This window comes from Denticeps clupeoides, chromosome 8 (genome assembly GCF_900700375.1).
Source record: "Denticeps clupeoides chromosome 8, fDenClu1.1, whole genome shotgun sequence".
Lineage (NCBI taxonomy): Eukaryota > Metazoa > Chordata > Actinopteri > Clupeiformes > Denticipitidae > Denticeps > Denticeps clupeoides.
In genome coordinates, this window is record NC_041714.1 from 11,568,930 (window position 1) to 11,591,930 (window position 23,001).

Consider the following 23,001-nt stretch of genomic DNA (forward strand, 5'->3'; position numbering starts at 1 on the left):
TCATAGGCCACTTTTAATAAGATGGAATGTCTCAAAATAGAACAGCATATTATCGCCACTGCGGGATTTTGCCATAAAACAGTTTGCATCAAATTCCTTGTGAACAAAAGATTAAACTGGAATTCGGTGGTCCGACAGCAGGCAGTCTGAGTAATCCCCCCCCCACAAAAAAAAGAAAAGTTGCAGTTACAGTAACACTAAGTGTGACCACAACATTCTGACCATAGAACTAAACATGGTTTTATGTTCTTCCAAGAAATGTTAAACCCTATGTTAGGAGTTTCCCTTGTACTGCTTTGTCTGACAACACAGTCTTTTACACTGTGGACTGACTGATCAGAGAGCAGGCACCTCCTTCCCCCTGAATCCTTATGTTGTTCATTGACTTTAGTTAGAAACCTGCTCTTTGACCAGATCTTTGCCTGTGAGTAACCTGTAATCCTGGGCTTTATCAACAGCACTTACAACTTTCATGTTGCCAGAGGTAAGGTCTTACTAACATTCAAAAATTGCTATAGTTTTCCGAATCTTTGGATTTTAGAGTGAAACTGAGTCAGATGGAAAGCTACATGCTCCGCACAACCACATTAGAGTTATGGGAAAGTTGGCAAAAAAATCAGCAGTTGCACACTGACCACAACCGTGCACAGTGGCACGCAGTGGCTTTCGGACAAATAAAGAACAAACAGAAATAAGACATGAAACACTATGCAGTAGGAATGGAGCTATAATTTTTTGAATGATAAAGAATTCTTTTTATTATTAGCAGTCTGAGCTAAACATATAAAATGTCATGGTTCCACAGACAAAATTGCATAAAAAAGAAGAAAGCTCATCATACATAGTGGTTGCTTTTGCAGCAGTATTCGTTGTGATTAACCATGAAGTTTTCTGTTATGTTTTATGCTAATTCACACTAACCTGATTTTCCTTGCATTCTGCTGGCAAGAGCTCTTTTGCAATAATTATAGCAATATTCTCAATTGCAGATCATCTTAATGTAAATTAATGTTAAAAAATGATCAAAATTGATAAAAAAAAAGACTGCTACTGCTAAATAAATTCTATTATTTAATAAACTGAACCCCTCCAGTCAGTCAGACCCCCCACCTCCCACCTTTGAGTAATGACAGACACAGAAGGAATATAATCGCTCATCCAATCCCATCTGATGGTGCAAAAGCACACAGAAACACAACCAGGTCAGGCTACAGAGGCAGCAATGTGCTGATACTACGTCCTGAAATCTTGATCAAGTATCCAAAATGTGCAGTCGAAGCGAATTCTCTTCGGTGTTGCCATTGAAAGACAGGCAAAGTAGATAGGAGGGGCAGACATCTTATCCCAAACTATTTTCTCACATCACAGGTTTATTTGGTCAGAAAATCTGTGTATGTGAGAAAAAAATTGTCATTTTATTGTTCATTGTCAAACTCAGCCAATGAAGGGAATTCTTTTGAAACAAAAAAAAAATCAATAATATTGATTTAATATGTTTAAGCAGATTTATCTAGAGTGGGGTACGACCCCAACTGGATATGCCCTTGTACTGAACCCAGAATGACAGCAGCCTCACAGTATCTTTTGATGCAGCGAAATAAAACACGAAATTCAAAACTGCTGATGCTTTGGAACCAGCAGAAGGCTCAAGCATTTCATAAATGCTCTGCCAACAAGGTGAGAAGGGTGTCATGAATTCTACAAAACTATCATCATACCTCAAACTTTGACTGCTGTTTCTTTGCCTCTTAGTGAGACTAGGTGGAAAGTAGTGATGGAATGCATTATTAGTAAAGGTTGTCTTAATTGACACTTGTTTTTTGGAAATTAATTTAAAGCCTAAATATTTGCCTTGGAATCATGCTTATGTGTGCAATATGTATTAAAAAAACCCACAAAATATGTACATAGACACTGGCCCTGAAAGGAATAAATTTCACCCATGGACTTTTCCTCACTTTCCAAATAATGTGACGTGACATTAACTCCTATTTGTGAGCCAATATCCTTTTGTGGATTGTGCCACATAAAGACCTGCTTGTGTGGGTGGAAAAGTACCAGTGAGTTTAAAGCACTGCCTTGCCTTCTGATGAATGAACAGGATGTTAGAGAAATGAAACTGCAGTTTCTGAGTAAATGGTTAGGTAGGTTTCAATATTACCAGAGAAAAGCATGTGGGTCCCTGGCAACACAACCGATGGTTCCAGCACAAGGACAAGTTTTTATATGCTGAATGTGTAATAAATTGAAGCCAAGGGTGTTTACAGTATACAATAGGAATGTCTCTGTACAGCCTACCCAGAAGACTATATTTCAGAAACAACTACAACTACATATCTCTGAAGAAATTGAAACAATGCGAACTGTCTCAACGGATAAATGTTGTCCCTGTCAAACCAATCAGTAAGATAAATAATTAATAGACAATACTGTCACTGCCACGGAGTGCAGGAGTGGATGTATTCGCACGACTGAGATCAAAAAGGGGGGTTTATTACAAGAAACACTAACACAAACCAATACAGGACAACAGTTTTACAAGCCGACAAGGACATGAGACAATAGGCAAACATTTATACAAGACCACAGCTGTAACAAACCAGGGCAACCAGCCATACAACAAAGGCAATACAAAACTAGGCCTAACTGCAGAACTGGAGTCCCTCGATCCCCAGAGTCAAATCATGACAAATACATATATTACATAAATACATATATGTTTTTGGACATATATGGTTCTGCCAACGGCATGAAGTTGGTTTCTTCCCATCTCCTAAAAAAATGTGTACTTCCATCTCTTCACTTGAAGGAAAGCAAGGAATACGCAAGTTCTTGTAAATGTAAACATCAGCCAAGTCTGAGAAGATGCTTGAGAAAAGGATGTACCACAAGCCTCTTAGGAGGTGATTTAACCATTACATGTTCTACATTTACATGACTGTTTACTGTAGAGAAGTATATCGCACAAGTGGTATCTAGAAAAGACATGACAGAGGGTAAAAGGGGCAGGTGGTGTTGTGTAGTATGCGTTGTTAAAGGAAAATGTCAACCACACATGCCTGACCACAAAAGGGGGCTGAGTGGAAGAAGGGGGTTTTGAAAAGCTATCTATTCTGACCTCTTACGCTGTTGCTCCACTTTTACAACAGCAACTATGCTGACCCTGAAGTGCACAGCAATCGTACAAAACATCTGAGAGGTAGAGAATGACAGTAATTAGTTTGGGCTGCAATCCAGCTCCGTCCAACTGATGCTGTTTTGTTCATTTGCACTTCCAAATTTTTTTTTTTTTTACAAAAATACAATTTTTCTGTTATGTGTTCCTTTTTTTTGCAAATTATGTGAAATTTGTGAGACTGATTTGCATCTCGTACGGCCTCTGTAGACAAAACCAACCTAACCAAAAATTGATTGGTTCAATTTAGAGTCGCCAATACACCAGGAGTGAACCAGAGAACCTGGAGGAAACCCACATAAACCCAGGGAGAGCATGTAAATCACACACACACACAATTCGTCACTAACCACCACGTGCATTACTTCGAACACTTTTCGTAGCCAAATCTCTGGTTTCACCACACAAAGCATGTACTACATGGATTCTAAAAGTGTAATCTAAAATGGCCATAGGTGCGAGTGTGGGTGAGTCCCCACCCTTCCGCCAATGTCCTGGAATGGGCTTGGAAGCCACAACCCAGCTATGTTTTGCAACAATTGCGCGTAATTAACACGGCTTCAGTGCTCCTCGAAGCAATGACTTATCCTGAAATCCCCAGGACTGTTTTACATCCTGTGACATGTTTATAAGGAAGGCCACTGCTCAGACAAAGACATTTCCTCTGGACCCACAATCAACAAAGGCCTCTTACTGCAGGCCCTTACTTACAGGACGCTGTGAATTTACTCATTTAGCCGACTACTGCACACGGCTGTGAGCGTTGAAACGCGTCACAATCCCTTCATGGGTTCTTACAGCCAGGAGTTTTTCAGGGTATCTCAGTAGGAAAGGCCCACCTCTCACTCCCTCGGCAGTTCGCCGGGGCATCACAGCCTTGGAGGAGTGTTTGCACAAACAGAACAAACTGGAACACAAGGCTCATTCATATGACCTCCAAAACAAGCAGATCTCAGTGCAGCCAACAGGCAGCTACAAAACAATGACGACAAGTGCTGGTCAAGTCTTATGTCTGCCCTGCTTTTGCAGATTACTTTTGGATTAAGCATTGTGTTCATGACTATAAAAAAATAGAGCCTCTAACCTCTTCCTACAGAACCTTCACAGACCATGCATGCAACACATAAATAATACATTGAAAAGTACAGTAATCAAGCATGGCTTTATTGACTCATAGTCTATTATTTGTACAGTCTATTAAAAAAAGGCACAGGCCACACAACTGGAAAGGGACAGAGCTGGGGAAAATAATGAAATAAATATCAGACAGTCTCACGGCCACATGGTCGGCATCATATGATGTCGGGTCATGACAACATCACAAGCTTGTTTTTTGATTGCCTCTGCTGATGCATGCATTTGAAATTCGCAAGATAAGGCTGAATGTGATAAACGTGTGATTTCCTTTTTTTTTTTTAGATGTAAGCAGATACCATGTTTGTAGATAGCTTCTCTTTTTGGCTTTATTCTGGTACACATTATTCCAGCCAGAGGCAGTTTATGAGTATTGCAAGCATCCTAAAGAAAAGCAACCATCTCTGAGAGATTACACAGACTCATTTAGGGGCGTCTACAGTTTAGACAAGAAGTCAAGAAGCCACACAAAGTCATTCATTACGGAGATGCATCTGAAATGAAATGATTAAGATGAACCCGATATTTAAATGCTGTGGTTTGTCCAATTGTTTGCCCATTATTTCAATACACGGTATACTGTGTATACTGTTGTACTGACAATAAACCAATCTTGAATCTTGAAGCAGTGTCGCTACAGTCAAGAGATAAAGTGCCGCTCGTCATGTATATGTAAAAAGATTATGTGTAACAGCGCCACCTTGTGAGCAAACATTCACATTGTAATTCACATTATAACAATCTATTAGAATTTCTGATTATGTTTGGTGCCTCAAAACAGTCATACACATTTACCATCATGTATTATAATTTCTTTGCAGTCACAAGAGTAGGTAAATATGTAATGATTACTGTCAAGAAACAAGGGTTAAGAACAGGACACATGAAAATAGTCATCAATCACAGCGCCATTCTAGTTCCATTAGACTAGTGCCATAAAACTAGAAGAGAGTTAATTTGTCAGATTTCTAATAATGTTTCCATTTGCATGTACATTTGTTTTAACACATAATCAATATTAAGATGGATACAACCTTAAAGAGAACAATTCAGTCTGAACAATAAGCAGCCCCTCTCCAAAGCATCTTACAGTCAGTACAGGGACAGTCCTCCTGGAGTAGCTCAGGGTTAACTGTCCTGCTCAGGGACACAATAGAAGTAAGTGGGGTTTGAACCTGTGACTTTATGGTTCATAAAGTCACGTGTCACTGGTTCATAGGCACGTGTCACCCACTAGGTTTCTACCACCCACGTACAGTACAAAAAAGATACAGTAAGTCTGTCAGTAGTTAGTTTCCTATACAGAAAGTGAAAGTGATTATTTTACTCATTGTGATACACAGCAAGCACAGCACACAGAGCACACAATAAAACGTGTTTATTCTAATAATAAAAATAACTGCACTTGTGGATTTACCATCTTTCAGCATTGCAGAAGTGATTAATAATTTATCACCAACTAAATATCCTTGTTGAAAAAAATGAAATGGGTTTGAATAGAAATTTTACAAAATGACTAAAAAGAAATGTTCAAATCTAAATTTGCTGAGGCACATCATTTTTAAAAATTTTATTTTATTTTCATGGACAAAACATTTCACACTACAGTTTTGAACAAAAGCTATATCACATAAGACCATGCTTCCACAGAAGCATCACTTCTCCTGTCCCTTCTTACAGTATTGGTAGCTCTTGTAAATCTAGAGGTGGGCAGATGGGCCAGCAGACAGGGCAGATGGAACCAGTTCGTGTCTGAGAAGTGAATCTGTACCTTAACCTGCTTAAACTTATTAAGTCAGACGTCATCGAGTAGTTGACCATGATGTAAGTTTACATTTTTTAAAAGGATTCTGTCACTGAAACTACCTTCTGTTATTATAACACGACTAAGGACTATTTAAAATTCTTGATTTTTCTCAAATACAGTCTATGAGAGCAGTAAATAAGGGCATTGTCGCTTATAATAATAGATATAAAATATAGATCTGCTTAATGTTTTTATTAGAAATGAACAAATGTAATTCACAGATATCCCACACAGATATCTAATATATAAAAATATATTGCACAAGTAAAAAAAAATATTTTTTCTGGCTTCAAAGTTTTGCCGTTTTAAATCCAACACCATATTTTCTTTTCATTTAGCTAATCTCTATAAAACTGCAGTAAGTGTAATATTCTCACATTAAAACCCATTTGTAACCAGCTATGTGCAGCATAGGCACTTGCATTGTAATTAATGGTGTTAATCTCTAAAGCTGATTGGTGACAATTGCACATTTCACTTCAAATCATGCCTGATGACTCGAATCTCCAGCAAGCTCTAGGAGTAACATATGGAGCCTTGATGCATGGGGTCATGCCGCCAGGACTTATCACACATGATGCTTAAAGGTAAGGGGATGAGCCTTGCTAATGTGGGAGGGGTGTGGCTTAGTTTGAATTAAACCTCAGGGCACCATTGCACCAACTGATTCACTGCTCTTCACCAGGTTACTGATTAGCTGCTCCTGCAGAAGGTTCAGTGGAAGTTATAAAATAGAAAGCTGCATTGAGGAGAGTGCGGACAGAGGGCTCCAATGCAAGCATGTCTGTGATTGTACAGGCAGCCAAGCTACAGGCCAGCGAAGTGTGGGCTTTGTGCGGAGGAGGAGAGCTGGAGTATGCCCTCGGCACTGAGGGAGAGGACTTTGAGAATGGGGTGAGGATTCTATGCAAGATAATACTTTATGCTTTGGATCTAGCTTCACCATGCCTTCTGCATTTTCAGTGCAGTTTAACACTAGATATTCATAAACTGTGGTAAACGTTTGCTTATTTCAATATAAAGAATTTCCAGACTTGTTTTTGCCTGCTCGCAGGACTTTGATGATTACAATCATGAGTGCGGCTCTCTCTCAGCACCAAGCTATGGAATGGTGGCAGAGGGTAACCAGACCCAGGTGTGTTTCTCTAATGTGGACTACTATACCAGAATGGAGGAACTAAAGAGAACACACCTGCAGAACATAGTCGAGCTAGAAAGGATGTACATGAACCAACACACGGTGAAGAAGAGCCACATGAAGCTGAGCCATCAGAGAAAAGAAAGGGAGGAGTCACACATGTCTGTAAACAGGTCTGTATTCATCAGCAGATACAGGACAATTACTGTAATTTGACCTAAGCCTATAAAACAAGATCACATTTTAGATTCCTATAGCATAAACAAACTATTTGTTTTACTATTAAAAAGTGTCTCAGTTCTTGGCAATAGTAAGTTTACTATAGTAACCCTCGCTGGACACATTTGCTTTCTGCAGTATTCAGCTTGATGGCAGCTTAGTGACATCCAGGCATGTACAGAGCACCATCTCACAGCAGGAGCTTAGAATTGGCTCCAAGAAGAACTCGGTCACATCAAGCACGTCAGAAGTAGCCAATGATGGTGAGCTGCGGAACAGATGGAGGAACTCAGTGAAGAGTTTTCAGCAGCGGTCAGATGACCCCTCTACCAGCTCTGCTCCAAAGAAACAGACTAGGCCTCCTAGATCTCCAAGTGGAGGCAGGGGAATACTGAAGGCTGATAGCTCCAGGAGAAATGCCAAGGTCACTGTACCCAGACCATTCAAGATGATGTTGCGTGAAGAGGAGAAGAAGCGGCGTAACATGAAGACACGCTCGGAGGTGGAGCTGGAGAACATGATGCTCAAGAAGGAGCTGGAGGAGCTCCGGGAGTGTGGGAAGAAGTTCCGTGCAACACCAGCCCCACCACACACACGCCTGTCCCTTTGTGAAGTTATCAGCCAGCACCCCAAAGAGTGCCGGAGACTCTCCAGTGATCATGGCAACTGTAGGAACCAATACGCTGGAGGTAATCGTTGTAGTCGTCGACTGTCACTGCAGCCCTTCAGCTTCATCGAACGGGAGCGCAGAAAGAGAGAACGGAAGCTGGACGCTGCACTGAGGCCAGAAGAGGAGCACAAGACCTTCAAGGCCAGGCCTGTGCCCAGGTCTCTGTACAGGGGTAGCTCCAGAGAGCACCAGCAGTATGAGGCTCTTGAGAGGCAAACAAAACTTCAGAGGCACAACAAAGTAGTCCCAAGACCTGTAGAGATTCTGAGAGAGGAGGAAAATGATGCAAGCCAGGCTGAAGAGGGTGAAGAGCAACGTGATGGGCCCACCTGGAGGCTGAAGAAGAAACCATCCTTGGTGGACCTGGAGCCAGAAAGCAGGAAGAGCTGGGAGAGGGACTGGACCTACATCCATCCCATCTGGGAGACCAGCGTCAGCTGCAATTCCTCACTATCAGCCAACCAGGGGCTGCAGATAGTTTGCAAGAATGATTACATTAGCGTATGAGAGAAGAGCGGGGTAACGGGGGAGTGATGTTACTATAGCGACAGAGATGCAGTCACCAACCCAGCACTTGAATATACAAACACATAATAAACAGAAAAACCATGTAGCCACTGTGAACAGTGTGTTAGAGATGTTTACTATAAATACTGTTAAAATAGTTAAAGTTAAGACTGAATTGCACATCACTTCTTAGAATGTTGTTGTTCAATACCATGAAAATGTAGAACGCAAAGAAAAAAATTAAATATATAGAAATAAATAGCATTTTGGACCACTGAGTTTTTTTCTTCCACTTCAGTCCATCCCTTCCACACTCATGCCACATTTGCTCAGGGTTCGTCTGACGTAGGGCATTGCCTCTTCCGCAAACCACTCTCTCTTGTACAAGATCAGCATCACATCCAGCAGCAGACTGTGTTCTCTTCTCCTGCAGAAATGCACAAATACAGATTTCAGCCTATATGATTCAGATTTCGAAGCTCTAAAATTAAACACAAATAAAACTAAATGACATGTTTTTATGGGAAATGCTTGTCGACCCCAGTTAAAATGCCTGATGTTACTCACAGCTGCTTGAAAGTATCCTTTGTCTTCTGCAGACTAGATTCATCTTCACTCATGTTAGAGGGCTCAGAACATTTCTCTGTTTTTGAGCCGTCCTGGAAGCCACTACAGCCATTAAAACAGCATTTTCTCTCTGGGAATTTAAAATGGTTTAATTAATGCAATAGCATCCACAATAGATGAACAAAGCTTCAGGGTTTCTGACAGGTTTGTAAAAAAAAAAAAAAAGTGTGTCATGCCTGTGGGCAGGTCAGTCATGCATTGCTGGGATGTGTGCTGGGTCAGCAGCAGCAGCTCGGTGTTGGTGGTGACCGTGTGGACATGAGGGAGACCACCACTGCCATGGGGGCTGTAGTACGGCCTGGAGTTCATTTGACTGAGCAGGGCATCCATCTGCTCTCTTAATCCTGCATTCTCCAATTTAACCTGCAGGGGGCAGAAGATTTTTGCTGTGTCACCTACAGATTCTGAATACTTTTAGAGATCCGTATAAGTCATAAAATATATGTTATAACTGGATTAACAGTCAGTGGACCAACACTTTATGAAAACCATTTTTTCACTCTGCAGCGTACCTTTTCATAGTAAATTTTTTTGTTCTCAATATGTGACATCATTTCAGCCTAGCAAAAAAACCACACAAATTATGAAACAGGACAGAAAACTGAACGATAAGCCACACAGGAAATAGTAAATTATAATCTTATAACAGGATGTCAGGGTACCTTATCCTTTTGCAGCTGGGCTACAGTGAGGGCAGCATTCCCTTTGAATCGCTCCTGTTCGGCTGCAGCGTTCTCCAGCTCTGACAGCAGCCTCTCCTTAAACAGTGAAGAAAGATCGGACTCTGTTCAGAAGAAATGCAGTTACCTCTTCCCTGGACTCCTGCTGTTAGTTTAGTTCCACAGCACAGGCTCTGGCGATGGCTCTTGTACCACATGCTGACGCAGGGTGCAGATCTCCTGTCTGTCCGAACGTCTGGACTTCTCCAGGTCAGATGGGAGCTCCTGCTCGGCCCTGGTGTGTTCTGATTGCAGTTTGTCCATTAGAGCCCTTTCCCTCTCTGTGCTGTGCTGCCGCTGCTCACGCAGCCCCAACTCACTCTGCAGAACGAAGAGAAGGTTTTACATCAAGTAAGAGCTAATTAAGTGATCTTTTAAAACGGCAGGATTTACGCACAGTTTGAAAACCGCTCCTGCTGCCCTCAGATTCCAGATGGACCAACTGGGATTTGCACATCGTGCTGCCCTCACCTTCCTCCTGACGTTCAGCATGTTCCTCAGAGTCCTCCTGCTAAATGACCATCACAGCGTACAGGACACAATTTCACTTTCTCAGGTGTAGACATTGTTAAAGGGCACAGTCGTGATGTCAGCAGGCCAATCAGCATTTTGTAATAAAGCACTAAGCACAGTCTGCATGTTTGGTTTGCCAGTAGATGTAGTCTGTCTACAGCAGATGTCATGTTTGTCATGCTCACTGACCGAGCCATGAACACGTGATATTATGAGCAAACAAAGTGGAATGCAGGAGGAAGATCTTGTGGCTACTCATGCCAGATTGGGAGCATTTTTTAATAAACCAAAAGTTTGGACACACCTTCTCAATCAATATGTTTTCTTTATTTTCATGACCATTTACATCGGTAGATTCTCACTGAAGGCATCAAAACTATGAATGAACATGTGTGGAGTTATGTACTTAACAAAAAATGTGAAATAACTGTTTTATATTCTAGTTTCTTCAAAATAGCCGCCCTTTGCTCTGATTACTGCTTTGCACACTCTTGGCATTCTCTCGATGAGCTTCAAGAGGTCGTCACCTGAAATGGTTCTCCAACAGTCTTGAAGGAGTTCCCAGAGGTGTTTAGTACTTGTTGGCCCCTTTGTCTTCACTCTGTGGTCCAGCTCACCCCAAACCATCTCGATTGGGTTCAGGTCTGGTGACTGTGGAGGCCAAGTCTCCCCTTTTTTTGTACATAACTCCACATGTGTTCATTCATAGTTTTGATGCCTTCAGTGAGAATCTACCAACGTAAATGTTCATGAAAATAAAGAAAACACATGAGAAGGTGTGTCCAAACTTTTTTTTTTTTAATTTTTAATTAAGTTTGTTTAGCAGTCATGGGAGTGAAAAACTAATCATACAGTATCATTATTTCTTTTTATGTGAAAGGTCTGTGTGGGTAGTTAGTTCTTCCTATCCTTGATACAGTACTGGGGAGAGGTTCTTTCTGTTTGTCCTGAAAACATACTTGATGTGATATTAGCGCTTTGGAAATTGAGCTTAAATATTGAAATTATTATAGTAATGTTTGCTGAGTCTTACATTAGAAATTTTGTCAGCATTTTCACTCTTCAGAAGCGTGGCCTCCAGCTCTGCTACTCTCTGGCTCAGAAAGTCCCTGTCTTTGCGCGCCTGCACAATGAACCGGTCATACTCCTCTCTGATCTTTTTCTCTCTTTTGCAGTTGGGGCAGTCAGCCGGGGCAGTGGCGAGAGTAGCTGGGACGCAGGAGGACAGTCTCTCCACAGATCGCCTGGAAGAGGACAGATGCATCTCCGCTTGTCCCACCCTGTCCTGCCTGCCAGGCTCCTGGGGTGTAGAGAATACATTCAGCCCACTGGAGTGGGAGCGTGGGCGGGAGGACAGGGAACGAGTCAACCTGACATCCCCAGCAACACCTCTCTCCTCAGACGAATGATTCCCTCTTCCTGCAGAGCCAAAATGGCTGCTGCTTCCCGGTCTCAGCTTCTCCAGCTGGGGCAGGAATGCTTTGTGCTCAGGGTCATCAGGACATCTGTGGCTGAGGCGGAGGGGAGACGTTAGGCCAGACAGTATGGGAGGCAGGCAGGTCCTAGGCAGGCCCTAAGAGAAGTCGACAGTGATAACACATTTCTCTCACACTGATAGATTTAATTTAATCAAAGTTAAAACTATGCAGACTGTTTCTTGCGCTCACACCTTTAATAAGATAAAAGACCCAATAACTATGGGGACAGTGCCTAAGACCCTGAAAAATTCTTGTAAAGAGCCAACACATTATGAGCTCTCCCCACGCAGCAGGATTCCTGACACATTAAAAATGTGTCTTGCTGTGCTCGCACTTATGAGGAAGGTCAGTAAGTTCATTCATCTCAGATACGCACCCGTTTGTCACTGCTGCAGGGTATTTGCGTGTGCAATCTGGCCAAAGAGGACCCACTTTTCTCAGTAACTGTGTCCTGCACAGAGATGGGGAAATGCTTCAGAAACACCTCCAGTTTCAGCATGAAGTATAAGGGCAATTTAAGAGTGTAAAAGAAAGCCTTTGTGGATGCAAGTCTCTACCCGCAAAGGAGTGCACTGGAGCTGTGAACAGTGAACTGGTCTCGCTGGGACGGCCATGGCCCGAGAGGCAAACTGCAGACTGCTGAGTGTCTCTGTCACAGATGACACGTGAGATGACACGGTCACAACCAGAGACGTCCTGCAGTTTCCTCCCAAGCTGACCCAAATAAGCAAGATGTTTGTAAAGCCAAACAGCAGAAACAAACTGATCATTTCCACATATATATATAATATTTCATTTGTTGTGATATATAAACGAATGAAATATTATATTTTGGTACAAATGATTTGTATTTTATCTTACCAGTCTCTCAAAACCCTGGTGAGCTTGGATTCCCGGTAAGGCACATGATGACCAGATGAACTGAGAGCAAAGATAACCTGAAACACCATCCCTGAATAAAATCATAGTCCTTACGCCAGCCCTGTTTTTTTTTTTTTTTTTACAGCCGATTTATTTTCAATAAAAAAATCCACACAACAGGATTTGACAGAATGCAGAAGACAGAATCACCTATGAGTGTAAAGAAGTGACAGAGCAACGACAAGACAGCTGATAATGCAGCCAATAAAATGACAGTAACAGAACTGCTTAAAAAATCTTCTCTGCATAATTTATCATTTCAATTTGGAAGTCATGTTCTGTTGACTTCCTTTGCGATACTTAAAAAAAATATTCTGGGGGTGGAAGTGGGCCTCTGTAATTGTGGATAATTAAATGTTAATGTTAATTAAATGTTTTCACTTTTTTGGGATTTGACATTTCCTGTCCAATGGAGAGACGATTAGCCCTAATTTCCTGCATTTCACTGTGTAGGGGGAAAGTTGTGTTGACAAAGATAAAGATGATGTGATTGGACAAACTAAATTTTCTAAACCAGAAAATTGGGCAAATATTTTTCACTCTGTGTGCTATTTTTCTGCTTTAATTGACCATCTTGTTATGAAGAAAGGCCACATCGGTGCCTGGGTGTACAGAGTGATGTCAAAAAAATGTTACTTACATTTCCAAATATTGTGAGGGACCGCTTGAGAGTCTTGGCCTCTTGTGGGTTTTCCTGAACACTTTGGAAACTCTTCTTCAGCTCCATGGCAGCATTATTCCGACAAAAAGGCTTTGCGATTGATCATAAAAATGTAAATTAGTTTCATAGACCAAAAAGGATAACAAATAAATCAACTAATTATAACAGTGTAAAAACCTAAAACCATATTTACCACAATAAAATTATATAATACACACTCTTGTTTCTATGAAAATAGTGCAATTACAAACATTCCAGTTGATGACTGAAAACACTGATCAGTACAAATGTTTCTTCAACAAAGTAATTTAGTTCAGAAAATGTTAGCAAAAAGTACAAATAATCATTAATGCAGAATTGATTTATCAAACAGTGGTCCCCTCATTCTCTATCAGTTATCCACAGTGGGGTTGCAGATGCCATCACCGACCACCACAAGGTGCATACACACACACACACACACACACACACACATCATTCACTCACATCCTCACACCTATGGCCAATTTAGAGTCACCAATCCACCAACTCTGCATACCTTTGGACGGTGGGTGGAAAGCAGGGAACCTGGAGGAAACCCATGCCAACAAGTGGTGACCATGCAAACTCCACACACAAAAAGTCAGGACTCCTAATCAAACCCCTAACCTTGAAGGTGTGGGGCCATAGTGTTACCCACAGTGCCACCACACTGTCCGACTGTGGTCCTAACACACCATATTCCATGAAGATATTATGATTTTTATGTGTTTGTATTCCAATATATTACAAAATGGACATGGGCCTTACCTTTCCTGCACTGGCAAGATCCACCTAAAGAAAGAAATTGACCAGAGAGGGATTTCAAACACATGCTGAATATTACTGCACAAGGAAAGAAAAACACTGTACGAAATGGTTTGTTACAAACAGTGATCAAATGATCGTTGTGATTAATAATGTGCTCACCAGTGTGAGTTTGCTTGCTGTGAATCCACCTTCCTGAGCTAAAGCACACATCATCACATAATTCTTACAAACATATCTCTTTACGCATACGTGTTTTGTACATGCAGTTTACATTTCTGCACACAACATTAGATGAGACTTTTTTAAAGGTCCGCTATTATGAAAATTTTACGAAATTATTTAACGTTATTACTTGTTCATGGCGATAGGTAGATAGGTTTGGCCATTGTGCTTTGCCGTTCAAACAGTGGCAGCTCAAACAGTCCGATTTGGAATTTGTCCCCTTATGTCGTCATAAGGGGAAAGGTCATAAGGTCATAAGGGGAATCTAAAAAATTATTTCCACAAGCCATTGTGGCTTGAAAATGTGTGAAGCATTGCAGTTGCTTGGTGAGTGGATGTAGAAATGAGCACAAATGTTATTTTTTAGTTCCATCACACGAGACTCAACCAGTGAGTTCATTTATTTTTTTCTGGAAAAATGCATACACAACGTCATGTTGATGACGTAATTTCCCACGAACGCCCGCTCACTTCTGTATAGGCCGCTCTCCTCCTCTTTGGCATTTAAAGCCACTCATTGTGTGACTGAAAGTCACAAAAGTAGCTGTAATTCTGCACCATGGCTGAATCTAGTAAAGAGACTTCAGATACAGTATTAGGGGAGCACTAAAACCGATATGAAAGCAAAACCATTTTCACAATAAAGGACCTTTAAATAGACAAAACAAGATTAATATTAATATTTTTGATCATTCAAGAATATATGCTCAACAATTAAGCATTAGTTGTGTATGTTAGACTGAAATTCCCTATTACCGTGATTCAACTGGCTTTTTGTGTTAATCACCATTATATTGAATATTGTGTGACTCCTGCAGGCAAATTCACCCCTTGTGACCCCTGAAACAGAGCATGAAAAGTTCATGAAAATATTCATTTTGAAATTGATGTCTCAAGAAAATGTTAGACTGAGTCTCATAGAACTGATTCATATAGGTTTTCCATATGATCCTATGATGTAGGAATGCTGCTGTCTTCTCTGGGTCAAAACGTATTTAAAATAGTGTAACTAAGTGGACAGTAAGTAAGGAAAAATGGACGACTCTTCCATGGACAGACACATTCTTTTTGTAAACCATTGACATCAATGCTTAATTCAGCTGGCCCAATAGTGCTGAAGGGCCCAACATGAAGTTCAGACTGAAAACATTTAGTGTATTATAAAATGAAAGACAAAAAATCCCATATCACACAAAAAATGGACAATGTTCCTATCTTAAATCTCTAACAACTGGTCTCCTCCCTTCCCAGATGTTTTTGGGTTGTTGTTCAAAGCAGAGGGGTGCTACACAGTGGTGAACATGACACTATCATAACTTTATTATTTTCTTTCAATTGTATGTGTTTTCTATGTTCTATTGTGGAAAAAATATGGGTTTATGAGTTTTTGTTTTTATTTTAAACTTCTAGGATATGAAATGCACTATTTCATATTTATTTCATATATATTTTTTTCATAAGGGAGGAGTAGAGTAAAGCTGAGTGCTCACACCTGCCTGCCTGTTGGCTGCCCCACGCCGATACAGCTGAATCAGGTCCTGCAGGGAGTTCACCTCCACCTCCTTCAAGCCCTCCAGCACCACTGCCTCCTCCCCATCATGGATACGAGTCACTTCTGTTGGCTGGTTGTCCTGAGGTGATAAAAAGTGAAATGCCATTACTTTATCCCAAGAGCAGAATTTGACATTAACTATGTTAGAGTAGGAAGGACATTTTGACTGGTCCTAAATATATAATATGTATTACATGGGATAACTGGTTAAGAGTGATGAAAAGTATAAAAAGGCCAGGATTCCAGGCGTATTAAGCTGCTAGAGCTCAAGCTTGGATCCCTGCTGCATTGTTTACCAGAAGAACATAACTTAAAATATCATGCATGTACCTTTAATTTAGGCTTCACTGGCTGACTGGACTAAATAAAAATCTCACCAACAGATCATATATTTTCTCATTTGAGATGTGATAGAAGGACACTCTGACTCTGCAACTGGATGCCTGTGGTGCTGGGCATTGTACTTCATTAAGGAAATGACCCCTTACTGACAACCAAAATCCCAGCAAAGGGACCAAGAGCATGAAATACGATGGCTGAAGCCGCAATCTCCTCTCATATTCTCCTTCTTACAAAACAGCCAATAACAGCAAACAGTCCTCCAGCCTGGAGTGCAATTGATGGTTTAGCAGAACAGCTTGTGACGTCCCTGTAGGGCAGTTTAAGCACTTGGAATGGCTGAGATGGAGCAATTGAATGCCCTGGAAGAAGGATACAGTTAAAGATGTCTTCGACTGCTCGGCTGATGATGCCTCGGTTCGTGCCAGTGAAGCTGGGGCCCATCATTGTGTAAGTCTTTCCACTGCAAGGGGAGCCATATGCGATGACACAGCCATTGTAGCCCTGCAAGAGGAATCCCACGAGAGACTGAAACAGAGAGGCACAGAGAGGCAAACTCAGAGAGGGTGGTAGTAGCCTAGTGGGTAACACACTCGCCTACGAACCAGAAGTCCCAGGTTCAAATCCCACTTACCCATTGTGTCCCTGAGCAAGACACTTAACCCTAAGACTGTCCCTGTAACTACTGATTGTAAGTCGCTCTGGATAAGGGCGTATGATAAATGCAGTAAATGTAATGAAACTAACTTTACATGTGTACAGTGAGTTAGAGCAAAGCACAAATCACATGCAGTTTTACAGTGCCATGGATGGATGAGTACAGCTACCTATAGAGAACAGGGACCAGAAAATAATGAAAAGGTTTCAAAACAACATAGAAACTTGAGCATTAATTAATTCCATCCATATTATAGTATGAAACTTCATGCTGTAGTAAGATGTTATATCTTTGACAAATTTAGAAGGACAAGAGAGACATTATAAGTAAAGTTGGAGAGTATTTGTTAACTGAAATTATATTACCCGAGTTCTTTTAGCTACACGATTGGAGAACTAGCACTTTTGTAAAAATGGATGTGACGCTGTTCATCCTGGGGTAACCCTAACTCATACCACTCAGCATTACTGCAGGAAAGAAATTGGTCGACAGAAATACTCTATTTTAAACTCTGCTACAAACTGCTACAAAGGTATGGAAAACAAGAAAAGAAACGTTCTGAAACAGAAGAGAGAAGTATTATTTTCTGACCTTTGCTGTTGATTCATAGAGATCCTTCTGTGTCGCAAACACATCCCACACTGCATCAAAGTCTAAGCAATGTGGCTGATGACCCTGCAAAATGCAGCTGCTAACATTAAAAAGCAGCTGAAAACAAAAAAAATACTAATCTAGCTCATGGGGCATTTATTCAAACGCAATCAGGTACATTGCATAGTTTTTTTGGAAATCAGGCACATGACTTCGGCCTGCAGAGAGTCACTCTCACCTCCATTATCACGACCCACTCGTGCATGCAGACTTTTAACGCACACTCCATCTCCTCTCCCCTTCTCTGAGACGAGGAGGTATGTAAGGTCACTGCTCTAATTAAATTGGCCGCTAACACTCACCCGGCCCGTGTCAACAACAATCCTGCTCGGTTCAGCCACGCTGATGGAGTATCTTGACCCATCTGAGGGAGTTCAGCATGAGGGGATGGTTGTTTTTATAGAGAAGGGGGGAAAAAAAGGTTGGATTTTGTTAATGTGAGCAAATGTTAAAATGCAAGTTCCCACAAGTATCAAACAGTGTCTGTGCGTGTGTAGGACACGTACACAGTAAGTGCGGCGTGGTAGCCCTCAATGCTAATGTGTAAAATGCTTTCCCCCTGACCCTGAAAAAGATAAAAAAAAAATCCAACAAAAATGTACATTAACGTACCGTCCAACCTATCGACCAGGTACAGATGTTCACCAAAATGCAATTTATATTGTCTTTATGGAGACCAAGGTACGTCTTCACAGTCATTTAGTTTACCTTGCTTTTTTAGTAATGCCAGACTAAAGGGAAGTAATTTAAGAACAAAATAATGGTTTATGGTGTCTTGATTAATTGCAAACCTTAACACACTAAAAAACATTTTTATTAAATGAAAAAAACACTTTTTTTAGTGCTCAGTGTACTTTTACCTCACAGTGGGCTACGGTCATTTTATTTGATTTCTTTTCCTTAAAATAAACTTTATCTCAATAACAAATGTTGTTTACATTGTTTTCTTGCTCTTTTTGTTGCACATCGGCCAATTACAATTTGCATATCGGAAAAAGAGGTCGATTGAGTTTGAGTCGATTTCTGCTCCACCTCAACATTTTGCACTTGGACAAGAAAGACATCCGTGTTAGATTGTTGTTCATAGACTTAAGTTCAGCAGTCAACACACATCATTCCCCCAAAACTGTATGTGAAGCTGAGGGAGTTGGGACTGAGTGCCTCTCTATGTAAGTGCATAATGGATTTCCTGTCAGATCCGATCTGGTGACATCTTGGACGACCTCACCTGGACAACCAACACCTCAACCATCACAGTATCTCCACTTCCTGAGAGTGGGCCAACCTTCCACCACCCATCCTGACTGTGTTTACATGGGCACCATTGAGGGTTTGAGACCAACTGCATCTCAGTGTGCTTTAGCAAATGCAAAGTCATTGATCTAAACCAGCTTAAAGGACTGTAAAAGCAGCTGCCAAGATCATCTGAACATCTCTTCCTTCACCACAGGACATCTTCTACAAGCGCTGCTCCAGGAGGGCCTCCTGCATCGTGCTTGACCCCTCACAAGCGTCACATGGACTCTTCTCACTCCTTCTATCTCAGCATCAGGGCCCAATCCACCAGAATAGCTTTTTCCCACAAGTCATCAGACTGATAACTGACTGTACTGCACCCTGCTGTATTAAACAGTTAAACATTTACATATATTTATTCCACTTCTAGTGCCTACTCCATGTAAATACTCCTTGTAAATATATCTACTCTGTGTCCTACTTGTTTCTTTTCCTTCTGTAACTGGAGCCTTGTTGTGTCATCTTTCTGCATACTGTACTGTACTGTATATAGCTAAGATGACAATAAATTTACTTTGACTTTGATCATACCAAAAACAGTCGTGTACAGTCCACTGACTGATACATATCAGTATTTATATCCTGAAGTGGATTGAAAGTATAAACATGCAATGATAGATGGACAATCAGATTACCTGTCTGCAATTGACTCTGGTCCTGAGGACACAGTCGAATGACAACCTGGAAGTGCTTAGTATTCCTGACAGTTGCTCCACAGCTCTGGGAGTCCTTTTGCCTATCAGGAAGATGGTTATTCCTATTATGGGGTTTCTCATACTGTACAGCAAGTTTCATTAATACATACAGGCTTTATGTAATTAATGGTTGGACAAGCATGATCAGTCTTATTGGAAGAGTTTAGCTCTTATTTACAACCTTTGGATGAGCATAATTTGTACACATACACTAACACAACTTTACATCACAGACGTCAAAAATATATAAGGAACATCATTGGCTGGAGTCCTCACACAGTACCATCTGCACAGGGGAAATGATGTTCACGTTTGTGTCTCCTGGTGTTTCATAGGTTAGTGAGTATTTGCTTTCACCTTCACTACATAACACAATCTTCATATCTATTCCATTCTGCATACTGCAGCATTGGATTCATCGGGTGTTGCCTGTTTTATTCTGACCCAAAGCACATTTTGCACATCCCTACACAATGTTTACACTCAAGTGTAGTGTCTGTGGGATAAAATAGTGGATATATAGTAAGTGCTTAAGAATGAAATTTTTTTTTGCTCAACTCAGATTGCGTGTGGTTGTTCATTCCAGTTGCTCCAGTGAACTGCTCTCATTCCAGGTGAACCAGACACAGATGGACACAGCAGCTCCTTCACAAATCTGCAGCCTGGCAGCGCATCTAGAACCAGTCCAACTCTGATTACCTGGAAAATAAGAAAGCACGTGTCGTGTCATGTTCGGCACAGACAGAGAACTTTGTGAGAGGGGAGGAAATTAATGTTGCTGGTGGTCGCTTACCTTGAGACACAGTGAACAAAGAAACTTGGGACGACAAAGCTGAGGGAGGTTGAGGATATCATCACTGGAGGCAACCACTGTTAAGTGATGCAGGCTTTGCTCACACAGCTTTATATAGACTCCCTGGTCGGATTGACACAGCCCCCACCCTCCTTCCCTGAAGAATTTATGAGCAGTTGCCTGAGAAGCAGACAGGAACGTCACCACCCTGACCTCCTCTCTGGGTCTTGGTGGGGTTCCTTGCTTTACTCCCTGACCAGGCTCGTCTGCTGTTCCTCTGGACCTGCTGCGCATCTTCTCAAAAAGTCATTTTCACTTCTATATTAATCTGTGCTGCTTTACATAATTAGTATGCATGTTAAAGGAACAAATGTTAGGAATGTAAAATATAACAACATTATGAAGCAATTTGCTGTTAATAATAATGTTACATAGATACAAAGTACTATGTTTCACTCTGAAAAAACTTTACTTAAATGATTTCAATAACGTTGCATTGCTATTTCTACATATTTCTAGTAGAATATGTTTTTGGGGTGGACTGGAAATGCAATGTGACAAAAATGCAAGTCAAGTCTCACATTTATGCGACGAATACAATAAGTTTGTATATTTTATTAGTAATGTTGTTGCGTGATAACTGAAGGTGGGAAAAGCAAAGAGCTTGTGAACGGGCCCAGGCTGGTGGGTCTGGTCGCCTTATACCAACGGTCAATGCAGTGGTGAGTGATTTAGACCTGACAAAGCCAGCTGTTCCTAAATAAAGAGCCCTGACTGTGCCCGTGGGCTTATACTACTGCAATCAAATTTATGAGTGACATTAACATTAACACACATAATATGCGATGTGCACTAGAAAATAAATCAACAGAGAGCAGTACAAGGCAGCAAAAATATGAAAATACATTTTATTGTATAGTGATATGTGTATTCACTATCCTAGGTTTGTTTTACTGTCTATTTAAAAGTGCCGTTTGTGACATCAGCCTTCTGTTGCATTTTTGCATAAATCCACCAGAGGGCAGAGTCAGTAGAGGTGGTGATAATTTCAATCCTAGCCCAATCAAAGTTCTTAAACTGGATTGAAAAAAGGTTAGAATATGGGGCAGCATGATTTTTGATTTTGTCATATTTTAATGGCACAAAGCACAAAGGGCACAAAGGATTTTGCAGTGATTCACTAGTGCTGAGCATGGTGGTAACCTCAGGCATTCACGGAGCTTTGTGACAGGGGACTAAAGAGGTAAATGGTCAAGGAAATGATTGTAAATGCTGTTCATCCAAACAAGCATTTCACCAAAAGTTCTACTTCAAGAGCATGACCATGATTGGACATACAGGCCAGCTCTGGATTCAGCTGTTTTGGATAGTGTGACATTTACATTTACAACATTTATCAGATGGCCTTATCCAGAGCGACTTACAATCATTAGTTACAGGGACAGTCCCCCTGGAGCAACTTAGGGTTAAGTGTCTTGCTCAGGGACACAATGGTAGTAAGTGGGATTTGAACCTGGGTCTTCTGGTTCATTGGCGAGAATCTCACCCACTAGGCTACTACCACCCTTCATTTACAGAGTAAATGACGGACAAAGGTTCACACTGATAATCTGATCTTTAGTAATAATGTTCATCCACAAATTTCATTGATTTCCATTAGCAATGTGGCCTCACACCTCCAGCGTTGTGAGTTTGAATCCCAGCACAGACCATGTGTGTGCAGATTTCGCATGCTCTCCCCAAGTTGGCATTGATTTTCTTTGGTTTTGTCCCTCTGTCCAAAAGCAAAGCCAGTGAGTAGAACTAAGAGGTTATGGAAAGTGAGTGAGTTCACCACATTTTGTCCATGTACTGTCATGGACTGCAAATAATTGATATAAACTTTGGACTGTAGCCATAGGGTTCCAACTACTAATGGAAAATAAAAATAGAATGCAATTGAAACCCCAACACATATACACAAATCATCTCTTGCAACATTGCCATTATACATCATAAAACATATGCAGTTGATCTGACATAAATGGCCCTATTGATTGCCTAATCACCATGATAAAATTCAATATTTAAACAATAAAAATGCAACATCTTTATTGTACAAAATGCACCTTGCAGTTCTCAGTATAAAAAAAGCTGCTGGAAGAAGCACGTTTTATGTGGGAAAGCCCAACGACAGCGACAACGTTCTTCATGGTGAGTGAAGGGATATTTTTATACGACCTGAGCATAAAGTCCAATCTGGCACAGAACCAGCGTTTCTGCTAGCGGTTTGGTTGTACCTTCCAGATCAAATTCCATGGATGGCTCCTTCAAAGTGGGTCAAGAGAAGTTAGCTCTCGTGTTTCCCTCAGAGCAAATCTCACGCTCGTGTGTGTGGGGGAAGGGAGTTGGAGGGGTTTGGGGTGGGGAGGGCCGGTGCCCATTTCAGCACAACCGC

General features: G+C 41.1%; 2 protein-coding genes across 2 annotated transcripts; one reads left to right on the plus strand and one right to left on the minus strand.

Annotated features, from left to right (window-relative positions):
* The first annotated feature begins 409 nt into the window (after positions 1-409).
* Positions 410-8,752, plus strand: LOC114796218 (protein FAM161A). Its single transcript, XM_028990208.1, has 5 exons — positions 410-484; positions 6,627-6,703; positions 6,802-7,010; positions 7,171-7,427; positions 7,612-8,752. Exons 3-5 carry the CDS (start codon positions 6,897-6,899, stop codon positions 8,648-8,650), a joined length of 1,410 nt encoding a protein of 469 aa, XP_028846041.1. The 5' UTR covers positions 410-484; positions 6,627-6,703; positions 6,802-6,896; the 3' UTR covers positions 8,651-8,752.
* Positions 7,428-20,746, minus strand: LOC114796217 (kinesin-like protein KIF3B). Its single transcript, XM_028990206.1, has 23 exons — positions 20,565-20,746; positions 20,330-20,470; positions 19,712-19,812; positions 18,083-18,144; positions 17,721-17,804; positions 16,849-16,999; positions 16,510-16,583; positions 16,073-16,211; positions 15,337-15,420; positions 14,518-14,555; positions 14,359-14,382; positions 13,549-13,659; positions 12,849-12,925; positions 12,545-12,701; positions 12,364-12,438; positions 11,543-12,082; positions 10,394-10,507; positions 10,150-10,317; positions 9,940-10,035; positions 9,790-9,837; positions 9,454-9,640; positions 9,218-9,347; positions 7,428-9,077 (listed from the first exon to the last, which is right to left on the minus strand). The coding sequence occupies exons 2-23, from the start codon at positions 20,350-20,352 to the stop codon at positions 8,945-8,947; spliced, it is 2,616 nt and encodes an 871-aa protein (XP_028846039.1). The 5' UTR covers positions 20,353-20,470; positions 20,565-20,746; the 3' UTR covers positions 7,428-8,944.
* Positions 20,747-23,001: the final 2,255 nt, after the last annotated feature.

What these genes read in the sequence shown, in the direction of transcription:
- LOC114796218 (XM_028990208.1), top strand. Translation starts at nt 6,897, where the DNA reads ATGTCTGTGATTGTACAGGCAGCCAAGCTACAGGCCAGCGAAGTGTGG. An exon ending in GAGAGGACTTTGAGAATGGG is followed by an intron (nt 7,011 to 7,170) that starts GTGAGGATTCTA and finishes GCCTGCTCGCAG; the next exon opens with GACTTTGATGATTACAATCA. An exon ending in TCACACATGTCTGTAAACAG is followed by an intron (nt 7,428 to 7,611) that starts GTCTGTATTCAT and finishes TGCTTTCTGCAG; the next exon opens with TATTCAGCTTGATGGCAGCT.
- LOC114796217 (XM_028990206.1), bottom strand. Translation starts at nt 20,352, where the DNA reads ATGAACAACCACACGCAATCTGA. An exon ending in CAGCAAGCAAACTCACACTG is followed by an intron (nt 14,383 to 14,517) that starts GTGAGCACATTA and finishes TTCTTTCTTTAG; the next exon opens with GTGGATCTTGCCAGTGCAGG. An exon ending in CCTGCAGCAGTGACAAACGG is followed by an intron (nt 12,083 to 12,363) that starts GTGCGTATCTGA and finishes GACTTCTCTTAG; the next exon opens with GGCCTGCCTAGGACCTGCCT.